The sequence below is a fragment of the Pristiophorus japonicus genome, unplaced genomic scaffold (assembly GCF_044704955.1).
Source record: "Pristiophorus japonicus isolate sPriJap1 unplaced genomic scaffold, sPriJap1.hap1 HAP1_SCAFFOLD_46, whole genome shotgun sequence".
Lineage (NCBI taxonomy): Eukaryota > Metazoa > Chordata > Chondrichthyes > Pristiophoridae > Pristiophorus > Pristiophorus japonicus.
Genome location: NW_027254363.1, coordinates 3,599,381 through 3,613,043, shown reverse-complemented (window position 1 = coordinate 3,613,043; position 13,663 = coordinate 3,599,381). Strand labels below are relative to the sequence as shown.

At 50.1% G+C, this 13,663-nt stretch overlaps 1 protein-coding gene across 1 annotated transcript; it reads right to left on the bottom strand.

The window, feature by feature from the left end:
* Positions 1–7,069: 7,069 nt before the first annotated feature.
* LOC139252356 (histone H2A type 1-H-like) lies at positions 7,070–11,540 on the bottom strand. Its single transcript, XM_070873353.1, has 2 exons — positions 11,442–11,540; positions 7,070–7,297 (listed from the first exon to the last, which is right to left on the bottom strand). Exons 1-2 carry the CDS (start codon positions 11,538–11,540, stop codon positions 7,070–7,072), a joined length of 327 nt encoding a protein of 108 aa, XP_070729454.1.
* Between the last annotated feature and the right edge of the window lie 2,123 nt (positions 11,541–13,663).

The window sequence follows — 13,663 nt, the reverse complement described above, 5'->3', positions numbered from 1 at the left end:
ACAGGGGGTCACAATCCAGTCCCAAAGAGGTCACAGTGCAGTCCCACGGGGGTCACAGTGCAATCCCACGGGGGTCACAGTCCAGTCCCACAGGGGTCACCGTCCGGTCCCACGGGGGTCACAGACCAGTCACAAAGGGATCACTGTCCAGTCCCACAACGGTCACAGTCCAGTTCCACAGGGGTCACAGTCCAGTCCCACAGGGATCACAGTGCAGTCCCACAGGGGTCATAGTCCATTCCCACAGGGGACACAGTCCAGTCACACAGGGATCACAGCCCAGTCCCACAGGGATCACAGTCCAGTCCCACAGGGAGCACAGTTCAGGTCCACAGGGGTCACAGTCCAGTCCCACTGGGATCACAGTCCAGTCCCACAGGGATCACATCTAGTCCCACAGGGGTCGCAGTCCAGTCGCACAGGGATCAGTGTCCAGTCACTCAGGGATAAGAGTCCAGTCCCAGCGGGATCACAGTTCAGTCCCACAGGTTTCACAATCTAGTCCCAAAGGGGTCACGGACCCGTCCCACAGAGGTCACAGTCCAGTCCCACAGGGTCACAGTCCAGTCCCATATGCATCACAAGCCATTCCCACGTGGCCATAGACCAGTCCCACAGGGATCACAGGCCATACCCAAAAGGGATTACAGTCCAGGCTCATAGAGGTCACAGTCCAGTCATTCAGAGGTCAAAGTCCAGTCCCACAGGGGTCACATTGCACTCCCACATCAGTGATAGTCCAATCCCACAGGGATAACAGTCCAGTCCCACAAGGGTCACAGTCAAGTCCCACAGGGGACTCGCCCCAGTTTCACAGGAATCACAGTCCAGTTGCAGGGGGATTACAGTCGAGTCCCGCAGGGATAACAGTCCAGTCTCACAGGGATCAGGGTCCAGTCTCACAGGGATCATACTCCGGTCACATTGGGATCACAGTCTAGTCCGACAGGGATCACAGTCGAGTCCCACAGGGCTCACATTCTAGTCCGACAGGGATCACAGTAAACTCCCACAGGGATAGCAGTCCAGTCCCACAGGGATCATAGTCCTACCCCACAGGGGGTCACAATCCAGTCCCAAAGAGGTCACAGTGCAGTCCCACAGAGGTCACAGTTCAGTCCCACAGGGGTCACAGACAACTCCCACAGGGGTTACAGTACAGTCCCAAAGGAATCACAGTCCACTGCCACAGGGATCACAGTCCAGTCCCAAAGGGATCACAGTCCAGTCTAACAGGGATCACTTTCCTGTCCCACAGGGATCACAGTCCAGTGCCACAGGGGTCACAGTGCAGTCCCACAGTGGTCACATTTCTGTCCCACTGGGATCACAGTCCAATCCCACATGGATCACATTCTGTCCCACAGGGATCACAGTCCGGTCCCACAGGGCTCACAGTCTGGTCCCACAGGGGTCACAGTCCAGTCCCACAGGGATCACATTTCTGTCCCACTGGGATCATAGTCCAGTCCCACAGGGATCACTGTCCAATCAAAATGGGGTCACAGTCCAGTCCCACAGGGATCAGAGTCAAGTTCCAGAGCGATTAAAGTGGAGTCCCACAGGGTTCACAGCCCACTCCCACAGTGATTGCAGTCCTGTCCCACAGGGATCACAGTCCAGTCCGACAGGGATCACAGTCGAGTCCCACAGGGGTCAGAGACCAGTCCCACAGGGATTGCAATCCTCTCCCACAGGGATCACAGTGCAGTACCAGAGGGGTTCAGTCCAGTCCCACAAGGATCACAGTCCAGTCCCATATACATCACGGACCATTCCCACAGGGTTCACAGTCCAGTCCCAGAGGGAATCATAGTCCAGTCCCACAGGGGCCACAGTCATGTACCACAGTTGTCACAGTTCAGTCCCACAGGGTTCACTGACCAGTCCCACAGGGTCACAGTTCAGTCTCACAGGGATCACAGTCCAGTCCCACAGGGATCACAGTCCAGTCCGACAGGGATCATAGACCAGTACCACAGGGCTCACACTACAATTCCACAGGGATCACAGTCCAGTCAACAGGGGTCACAGTCCAGTCCCACAGGTATTACAGTCCAGTCACACAGGGATCAACAGTCCTGTTCCAAAGGGATCATAGTCCTGTCTTTCAGGTTCACATTCCAGACAAACTGGGATCACAGTCAATTACCACAGGGGTCACAGTCCAGTCCCACAGGGGTCACAGTCCAGATCCACCGGCGTCACAGTCCTGTCCAACAGAGGACTCAGTCCAATTTCAAAGGGATCGCTGTTCAGTTCAACAGGGATTACAATCGAGTCCCACAGGGATCACAGCCCTCTCCCACATGGTCACGGTCCAGTCCCACAGGGCTCATATTCCAGTCCCAAAGGGGTCACAGTCCAGTCCCTCAGCGTTCACAGTCCACTACCACAGTGATCACAATCCAGTCCCACATTGATCACAGTCCAGTCCCACAGGGATCACAGTCAAGTACCACAGGGGTCACAGTGCTATCCCTCAGGGGTCACGGTCCAGTCCATAGGGATCACAGTTTTGTCCCACAGGGATCATATTCCAGTCCATCAGGAATCACAGCCCCGTCCCGCAGGGATCACAGTCCAGTCCCACAGGGGTCACAGTCCAGTCCCACAGGGGTCACAGTCCTTTCCCACAGGGATCACAGTCCAGTCCCATATGCATCACAGTCAATTACCACAGTGTTCACAGTCGAGTCCCAATGGATTCACAGTTCAGTCCCACAGGGCTCGCAGGCCAATCCCACAGGGATCACAGTCCAGTCCCACTGGGATCACTGTCCAGTTCCACAGGGTTCACAGTCCAGTCCTACAGGAATCACATTTCTGTCCCAATGTGTTCACAGTCCTTTCCCGCAGGGGTCACATTTCTGTCGCACTGAGATCACAGTCCAGTCGCACAGGGATCACACTGCAGTCCCACAGGGTTCACAGTTCCGCCCAACTGGGATCACAGTCCTGTCCCACAGGGATCACAGACATGTCCCACAGTGTTAATAGACCAGTCCCACAGGGTTCACAGTCCAGTCCCACAGGGGTCACAGTCCAGTCCCAAAGGGATCACTGCCATGTCCCACAGTCGATCCAGACCAGTCCCACAGAGCTCACACTCCAGTACCACAAGGGTTCACATTTCTGCCCCACAGGGGTCACTGTCCTGTCCCACTGTGTTCACAGTCCTGTCTCGCTGTGGTCACAGTCCAGTCCCACAGGGATCACAGGACAGTCTCGCTGGCGTCCCAATCCAGTCCCACGGGGTTCACATTCTTGCCCTCAGGGATGACAGTCCAGTCCCAACGAGTCACAGTGCAGTCCAACAGGGGACTCACTCCAGTTTCACAGGGATCACAGTCCAGTTCCTTCGTGATTACAGTCGAGTCCCACAGGGATCTCAGTCCAGTCCCACAGGGATCACAGTCCAGTCCCATTGGGATCACAATCTCGTCCAACTGGAATCGCAGTCCAGTCCCACGGGCTCGCAGTCCAATCCCATAGAGATCACAGACATGTCCCACAGGGTTCACATTCCAGTCCCACAGGGGTCACAGTCCAGTCCCACAGGAGTCACAGTCCAGTCAACCACCATCCATCCCAACTGGGACAGAGACTGTAATTCACATATTGGACTGTTCAGTCACCTGAGAACTCACTTTTAGAGTTGGATTAAGATATCGAGCGACTGCCTATGATGATGATGAATGGGGTGGAGCTGTTGATGGCCTAATAGGGTGAGCCTGTGCTGGCCCAATAGGTTGAGCAGGGGATGCCCCAATAGTGTGAGCCAGTTTTGGACCAATAGGATGAGCCCAGGCCCAGGGTCACCAGACAACAATCAGCACAGCAAGGCTCCCTTTCAGGGGCCACTGACCTGGGCACAAACATGTGATCCATCAAACTGACATACACCCTGAAGCCCCACCCACACATTGTCCCTGCACAAAGGACCACACATGCGCCGTGAGACCCGCCCTGAGCAAGATTGCGGCCGCTGAGAACCGCTTCCCGCCCGGGAAACAGTTACCACCAAGAAAGCAATCAAGAAAACATCACCGAAGGGCGGCAAGGAGCGCAGAAGTTGGAGGAAGGAGAGTTACTCTGTCTACATCTACAAAGTTCACCCCTACACCGGCATCTTCTCCAAGGCCATGGGCATCATGAACTCGGTTGTGAATGATATTTTGGAGCGCATCGCAGTTGAGGCTTCCCGCCTGGCCCATTACAACATGCGCGCACCATCATCTCCGGGGAGATCCAGACCGCCGTGCGCCTGCTGCTGCTCGTGGAGCTGGCCAAGCATGCCGTGTCGGAAGGGACAAAGGTGGTGACCAAGTACACCAGCTCCAAGTAAATCTGCGCGCTGTCCTGGGAGATCAAACCCAAACACAATGGCTCTTTTAAGAGCCACCCACAACCTCTCTGAAAGAGCTGCACACACCCATCTGGCTTTAGATTCAATTTACTGTAATTATTTCCTGAACAAGTGTGTGGGGACCTTTGCAATTCCAGCTCTAGATTTAGTTTCAAATTCTCAGATAACCGATTTTACTGTCCGGTTCTTCCTTTTCCCGCCCTAAACTACAAACACGGTCCCTGGCCGCCCTTTTCCTTTGCTCTCAGACCCGTTCATTTACAGCGGCTGCCGACGAATTCGAAAATTGTTTTAGGATGAGACTCTGACTTTAGCCACCTCGTTCTCTCTCACGCCCTTTTCAATTTAAAAGAAAATTCTACTGAGCAGTCAAACCGTTTATTAAACTTCGAGTCGGAGTGTAACAACCCAGAATGGGAGTTCTGAGAGAGACCGGAACCGCGGCAGGTTGAACACTCTGTCCCTCTTCGCTTTTCATAGAAGGACTCTAAATTCTGGTCTCACTGCTGCCTGTGCGGTGGATCGATCGATAATCTATGAAAGTTCACTTTTACAAAGATTGAGCTGGATTGTGTCCCGTTACAGAATAAGTGGGACGTGATTCCCTCCCATTACATATAGTTTGAAACTGATCCCGAATTTAATCCTGATTGTAACAGCCTGGAATTTGCAAGAGACATATGGATTAAGACAAAGGGAAACAAAAGTATTTGGAGATATGTGGCTCATGGGGAAGTTACTAACATAATCCGCAATTTTAACCATTGTTGGTGGTATTTTTGAATTTCTAAATCCTTCGAAGACTGACTGTTGAGAACAATCATTTACGCCCAGGTTTCTTTGGTGGGTAAACAGGCTGCGATTGGTCATCGGAAAGGAACAATGAAATTCACCACAGAGCGACCAATCACAAGTTCGCTCCCTGCATTCCTCTAGAAGTTATAAGGCAGATGTGGGAGGAGTTTCTCATTATTTCCATGAATGTGTAGATTGTGGAAATGTCTTTAAGATGAAAAACCGGCGGTAAAGCTCGGGCCAAGGCCTAGTCTCGCTCGTCCCGGGAAGGACTGCAGTTCCCTGTGGGCCGTGTTCACAGGCTCCTGCGGAAGGGGAACTACACTGAGCGTGTGGGTGCCGGAGCACCGGTCTACATGGCTGCTGTGCTGGAGTATCTGACCGCTGAAATCCTGGAGATGGCCGGCAACGCGGCCCACGACAAGAAGAAGACCCGCATCATCCCCAGACACCTGCAGCTGCCATCCGCAACGACCAGGGGCTCAACAAGCTGTTGGGAAAGGTTACCATCGCTCAGGACGGGGTGCTGCCTGATATACAGGCTGTGCTGCTTCCCAAGAAAACCAACAGTGTGTCCAAAAGAAAATTAGCGGACAGAATTGAATCTAATAAACCAAAGGCTCTTTTCAGAGCCACCCACAGTATCAATGTAAGGGCAGGTTAATGCTCTATGGATCACAATTGTCCCAGATCTAAATTAACATTAAATCTCTGCAATTACGCTGGGCGTTTCCTGATCTCGGTAATAAATTGGTCACTCTCTATCGAACATGTAGAAATTTAGATCGACAAACACTGCCGCAGGTTTGCTGTTAGCGGATATTCGGATCAGCGAATCAATATTGAGAGAAACCGACTTCAGAGAAATACAAAGCAAACGGAACCTGAACGTGGGACCGGCCGTCATTGAACACGTTGTGTGAGCCGAATATAAACGGATTATAGAGCTGAGTATAAAGGGAATGAGCGGTTGATGGGTCCAACGTTTCTGACTGAGAATTCATGTATTGGTGCAAAGTCCGTTTTAATGCTGTGGCAGACGCACTAGAATGATTTTCGTCAAGAATCATTTCATTCATAATTATATTTAGTTATAAAATGCTGCTGTTCGAAGCTCGCATAATTCATTTCTGATCTGACAGGGATATTAAAGTTATATCGGTTACGATGGCCAGGAAATGAACCCGGCTAACCTCGATTAGAAGACAGCTATTCTCACCACTAGACGACCAATAGGTATTGTAATTTGCGGACTAACCAATTCTTGCGGCTCTTAAGTGGGACAAATAATATGTTCAGTAATCAGAATGTAAGCACGGTGCTGGGACACTTTCCTTACAATTAAAAACGGTCACTGTGAATAGTTACCCTGCTTGTGCTGAGCGCGCACCACATTTATTAGTTTTTTGCCCTTTTAGTTTAAAAAATATTCAACAGATATGAGGAATGAGTTTTGTAAATTATCTAATTTGTACGACATAACCTGTTGAAAGCACTAGGTTTGATGGATTAAAAGCATCCTTTTCCTATCACTTTCTCAAATGTGAGCGATGGTAGTATAGTGATCAGTGAGCTGCCTCCGAAGCAGTGGGCCCGGCTTCTATTTTCGGCCATCGCAATCGAGGTAAGTTTACCGCCTCGCAGGCCAGAAATGATTCATAGTATCATGCAGCAGGATTTTATAACAGCAAACCTGTTGCACTATCTGTCGACAGTGACCAGTTTAGAACCGAGAATGGCTGAGCTTCATTTCTGATCAGGAAACTAACCGCTTAATTGCATAGATTCAATGCTAATTTAGATCTGGGACAATTGTGATCCATAGAACATGAACCTGCCCTTACATTGATACTGTGGGTGGCTCGGAAAAGATCCTTTGGGTTATCAGATTAAATCTTGTCCGCTTTACTTGCTCTTGCACGGACCGGTGGTTTTCTTGGGCAGCAGCACAGCCTGGATATTAGGCGGAACCCCCCCCCCGCCCCCGTCCTGAGCGATGGTCGCCTTTCCCAGCAGCTTGTTGAGCTCTTGGTCGTTGCGGATGGCCAGCTGCAGGTGCCTGGGGATGAGGCTCGTCTTCTTGTTGTCGCGTGCAGCGTTGCCGGCCAGCTCCAGGATATCAGCGGTCAGATACTCGAGCACAACACCCATGTAGACCGGGGCTCCGGCACCCACACGCTCAGCGTAGTTCCCCTTTCGCAGGAGAGAATGAACACGGCCCACAGGGAACTGCAGTCCGGCCCTGGCGGAGCGAGATTTGTACTTGGCCCGAGCTTTACCGCCGGTTTTTCCTCTTCTAGACAATCAACTTGTTCAGAGAAATAATGAGAAACTCCTCCCACATCTGTCCTTGTCAAACTTCTGGAGAAATGCAGGATGCGAACTTGTGATTAGTCGCTCTCGAATGAATTTCATTGGTCTTTTCCGATAACCAATCACAGTCTATTTAGTCCACCAATGAAAGTAGGGCCGAAATTACTGTCTCCAACAGTCAGAATAACGATTTTTATTTTAAAAAAAAACCGTCAAAAAATTTAAAATAGCGTATTATCTTAATAAATCCTTCATTCGTCAAAGATTTGCCGACAGGTTTTAATTTATTTAGTCTTATGCAGGTCTCCCTTTCAAGTTGCAGGCTGGATTAAACTCGGGTGCTATTTCAAAAAGTCTGTAATGGGCGTGAGTCAATCCCCACTGATTCTTTAATGGACACATTCCAACTCAATATTTGAAAAAGTTGGGTTTCATAGATTGTCGATGGAACCCCGCAAAGGCGGCAGTGAGACAAGAACTGGTAGTCCCTCTGTGAAAAGGGAAGTGGTACAGAGTCATGTATTCAACTCTCATTGTTACCCATGCATAAACTGACCTAATTTGCACACCGTGAGAATATTGACCACGAGGTGGTGAACATTTGGGAGACACTCCTAACCTGGACTTTCAGGCATAAAAGACGACGCTCCACCCACCTTCATCATTTCAGTGCTGGCTAATAAATGTTACTGGTCACAGAGTGACCTTGTCTCAAGTATGGACCTCGCGTGCATTTATATTGTATAGTAAGGACATCTTATTGGCGACGAGAAACTGGGATTTAAAGCACGCGAGCATGGCCACTAGCAGCACAGACGAGAGGTACTACGTTGGTGATGATTGGGACGAATTTATTGAGCGACTGATCAAAGTTTCGTCACTAAGGAATGGCTGAGACAGGATTCGGCCTACAAACGCAGGGCTCATCTCCTGATGGTTTGTGGATCCAGGACCTACTACCTGACGAAGGACCTTCTAGTGCCGGAAAAGGCAGTGGTCAAGGCTTTTGAAGAGCTCAGTTTGTTGATCGGGGAACACTTTAAACTGGCGAGCAGCATGCACATGGCGAGACATCGGTTTTACATGCACCAGCGGCGATAAATGCAAAGTGTTACAGACTTCATGGCAGACCTCCAGCGACCGACGAGCCTATGTAAGTTCCCAGATGCGTGCAGAGCAGAAATGCTGTGAGACTTTTTTATTGAGGGCAACGGGCATGCTGCGGTTTTCAGAAAACTGATTGAGACCAAAGACTTGAGCCTGGAAACAGGGCTTTGATGGGCCAGACATTTATTTTAGATAACGAAGAGACCAGAATGATGTTTGACAGAAAACTTGGTTTAAAAGCAGCAAATGGACAGGGAGACAACATTGTTAACGCGGCACACAGTTCTCTCGGCAGACAGGGTCAATAGGACATGCCCGAGCATGTAGTCGAACCCAAAGGGGGAATTAACAGAGATAATGGCTTGCTGAACGGTGATTAAATCAATCGCAAGCGACAATGCGGCCAGTAATGGGGACATCAACACCTGTCAATGGTGCGCTTAATTACAGTTACAGAGACAGTCAGAGACGATCGACTGGTAATGGACATTTTGTTTCCAACAACGGCTCATGTTGGACATGTGGAGGCAAACACACAGCCAGAGCTTGCAGGTATCAGCAATATACCTGCAGAAACTGTAACGTCAGCGGTCACTTGGCGCGTATGTGATGGAAGCCTGCTGCCGCTTTGAGGTACGAGGATGACGGGCCCGATGTAAGCCCAACGAGGCCAAAGCGACAATGTGGGAAATCGCTGGAAGATGAAGTTCAGCGAGTTCATGTGGAGCACATGTACAGTTCATACACCAGGCCGCCACCGACAATGATGAAAGTGCTCCTCAATGGCATCCCAGTATCAATGGAGTTAGACACTTAGGCCAGCCAGTCCCTGATGGAAAACAGTTCCACAAGTTATGGGCGTCCAAGGCCAGGAGGCCAAAATTATTGCCAATTGACGCACAGCTACGGACATATACAAAGGAGATCATTCCGGTGCTAGGCAGTGCCACGGTAATTGTGACCCACAAAGTGTCGGAGAACAGGTTGCCAGTCTGGATTGTCCCGGGGGACAGTCCCGCACTGCTTGGGAGGAGTTGGCTTGCTGTCATGAAATGGAAATGGGGCGATGTCAATGCAATTTCTTCTGTGGAGCAAATATCATGCTCACAGATCCTGGGAAAATTTGACTCACTATTTCAACCAGGCAGTGGCACTTTCATGGGGACCAAGGTAGTGATTCACATAAACCCGGACGCCAGTCCAGTAGAACCAAAAGGCCAAAGTGGCGCCTTACGTGATGCGGGAAAAGATAGAAGGCGAATTGGAACGCCTGCTAAGGGAAGGAATCATCTTGCCAGTCGAATTCAGTTACTGGGTGAGCCTGATTCTGCCGGTGCTCAAGGCGGATGTGTCGGTTATGATATGTGGTGATTACAAGGCCACCATAAATCGGGTGTCACTCCAAGACCGGTACCCGCTACCGAGAGCGGAGGACCTCTTTGCGAAGCTATCCGGTGGCAAACCTTTTTCAGAATTGGACCTGACCTCAGCTTACAAGACCCAGGAGCTGGCGAGTGAGTCAAAGAAGCTGACCACTGTCAGAACACACAAAGGGTTGTTTGAGTACAACATATGACCGTTTGGAATTCGCTCGGCCGCCGCAATCTTTCAACAAAATATGGAAAGACTCTTCAAGTCGATTCCAAGGACAGTGGTTTTTCAAGACGACATCCTCATCATGGGTTGTGATACTGAAGAACACCTCCGCAACCTGGAGGAGGTGCTACGCAGACTGGACCGGGTAGGTCTGCGACTAAAAAACGTGAAGTGCATCTTCCTAGCTCCAGAGGTAGAATTCCTGGGGATGAGGGTAGCAGCACACGGGATCAGACCTACTGTGTCCAAAACGGAAGCTATCCAGAGAGCACGCAGACCCAGTAAAACGACGGAGCTGCATTCGTTCCTGGGGCTCCTGAATTATTTTGGTAACTTTCTTCCCAAATTGAGCACGCTGTTAGAGCCGCGACACGTGATCCTGCGCAAAGGTCGTGAATGGATCTGGGGGGCGGGGGGACAGACAGAAAAGGGCTTCTGATAGAGCACAAATTTGTTATGCTCCAACAGTGTGTTAACGCCATATGACCCATGTAAGAAACTTGTTTTAACATGCGATGCGTCGTCCTATGGGGGCAGGTGTGTGTTGCAGCATGTGAATGCCAATGATCCGTTATAGCCGGTAGCTTATGCCTACAGAAATCTGTCCCAGGCAGAACGGGGCTCCGGAATGGTAGAAAAGTAAGCGCTTGCATGGATATATGCTGCAAAAAATGCACCAGTACCTGTTTGGCAGGAAGTTTGAGCTGGAGACAAATCAGAAACCCCGAATGTCCCTTTTGGCCGACAACAAGGCCATAATTGCAAATGCATCGGCCCGCATACAGAGGTGGGCACTCACGTTAGCCGCTAATGACTATCCAATTCAGCACAGACCGGGCACTGAAAACTGCATCGATACACTCAGCAGGCTCCCACTAGCCACCACCGAGGGGCCAACCGAGCATGCTGCTGAAATGATTATGGCTGTTGAAGTTTTCAAAATTGAAGTCTCACCTGTGACAGCCCGTCAGATCAAAGTCTGGACAAATAGAGAGACACTACTGTCTTTAGTCAAGAAATGTGTCCTGAATGGGGACCGGGCAGCCACGCACGGGGCATTCCCTGAGGAATTCAAACCATTTCTCAGGTGCAAGGATGACCCCTCGATTCAGGCCGATTGCCGACTATGGGTAAACCGTGTCGTCATGCCCAGGTGGGCAGAGAGATTGTCATCAGAGAACTCCACAATGAGCATCCGGGCATTGTCACGATGAAGGCAATTGCCAGCTGACACGTTTGGTGGCCAGGGATAGATGCAGACCTGGAACTTTGTGTTAACAGATGCAACACGTGTGCCCAGCTGGGCAATGCGCCCAAGGAAGCCCCCACTTCGCCCCTGGTGCCTGGCCCGCCAAACCATGGTCATGCATCCATGTGGACTACGCAGGTCCTTTCATGAGAAAAATGTTTTTGGTTGTAGTACATGCCTACTCCAAATGGATCGAGTGTGACATTCTCAATTCAAGCACAGCCTCTGCCAATATAGAAAGTCGATGTGCAATGTTTGCTGCCCATGATCTACCGGACGCCTTGGTCAGCGACAATGGACCACGCTTTACAAGCATTGAATTCCAGGACTTCATGGCAGGAAATGGTATCAACCATGTCAGAAAGGCACCGTTCAAACCGGCCTCAAATGGTCAGGTGGAACGATCATTGCAAATAATCAAACAGGGAATGCTAAGAATCCAAGGGCGTTCCCTACAAAGCCGCTTATCTTGCCTCCTGTTCGCCAATAGATCCTGACCACACTCGCTCACAGGGATTCCACCCGCAGAGCTGCTAATGAAACTGACACTCAAAAAGGATATTCAAAAAGGAGTTAGATGAAGTCCTTACTACTAGGGGAATCAAGGGGTATGGTGAGAAAGCAGGAATGGGGTACTGAAGTTGCCTGTTCAGCCATGAACTCATTGAATGGCGGTGCAGGCTAGAAGGGCCGAATGGCCTACTCCTGCACCTATTTTCTATGTCTCTATGTTTCTATGTAACCAGGTTGTCCATTATACACCCCACCAGGAAATAAATTGTTGCGAGCAGGCGCCAGTCACAATGTGGCTACCATGACAGGAATGCGAGGGCACGACGTATTGATCTCAATGACTCTGTCTTTGTCCTCAACTACGCTGCAGGGCTTAAATAACTCGCAGCAACTGCGATTGCCCAAAGAGGGGAATAGGATTCTGATCGTTAAACATACCAATGGACAAATCTGCCGCCAACACGTGGAGCAAACAAAAAGGAGGTTAAGCAACCCCATAGAAGAAGCAGAGGTGGAACACGATATAGAGTTCATTCCTCCACAGGTGAACGAACACCGGAACCAAGCGGAGGAGAGCCGAGTCACTGTGGGCAGTCCGGAAAGTCCTGAGCCACCGCAAACAGCACACTAGTGTCAACAACTGGTGCCCCATCTCAGGCGCTCTACAAGGAAGCGTAAACCACCAGAGAGACTTAACCAGTGATCCCAATAAGACTTTGGGGAGAGGTGATGTCATGTATTCAACTGTTATTGTAACCCATGTATAAACTGACCGAAGTTGTACACCGAGAGAACATTGACCACAAGGGCGTGAACTTGTGGGAGACACTCATAACCTGGACTTTCAGGTATAAAAGGGGAAGCTCCACCCACCTTCATCACTTCTGTGCTGGCTAGTAAATGTTACTGGTCACGGACTGACCTTCTCTCAAGTATGGGCCTCGTGTGCATTTATACTGTATAGTAAGGACATATTAGACAGAGTGTTCAAACTGCCCCGGTTCTGGTCTCTTTAAGAACTCCCATTCTGGATTGTTATACTGCGGGGAGTGTCGGGTTAATAAACGGACTGACGCAACAGGAATTGAAAAATAAACTTCATAATTACTTGCGAGAGAGAATGTGTGACAGAGATCTGAGTCTCAGACCCTAAACATGCTTTTAATTCGGCAGACGGTGTAAATGAACAGGTCTGAGATTGAAGCTGCTTATCTGAGAATTCAAAACTAAATCTACAGCTGGAACTCCAAAGGTTCTCAGACACTTGTTCAGGAAATAATTAGTGATTTAAGTTTAAAGGGAGATGCGTTTGTGCAGCTCTTTCAGAGAAGTTGTGGGTGGCTCTTAAAAGAGCCGTTATGTTTGGGTTTGATCTCTCAGGACAGCGTGCAGTTTGACTTGGAACTGCTGTACTTGGGCACCGCATTTGTCCCTTCCGACACGGCGTGCTTGGCCAGCTCCCCAGGCAGCAGCAGGCGCACGGCGGTCTGGATCTCCCGGGAGCTGATGGTGCGGCGCTTGTTTTAATGGGCCAGGCGGGAAACCTCACCAGTGATGCGCTCCAAAATATCGTTCACAACCGAGTTCATGATGCCCATGACCATGGAGGATTTGCCAGTGTCAGGATGAACCTGCTTCATCACTTAGTTGCTATCAATGGAGTAACTCTCCTTCCTCCACTTTTTGCGCTTCTTGCCGCTCTTCGGTGGTGTTTTAGTGAC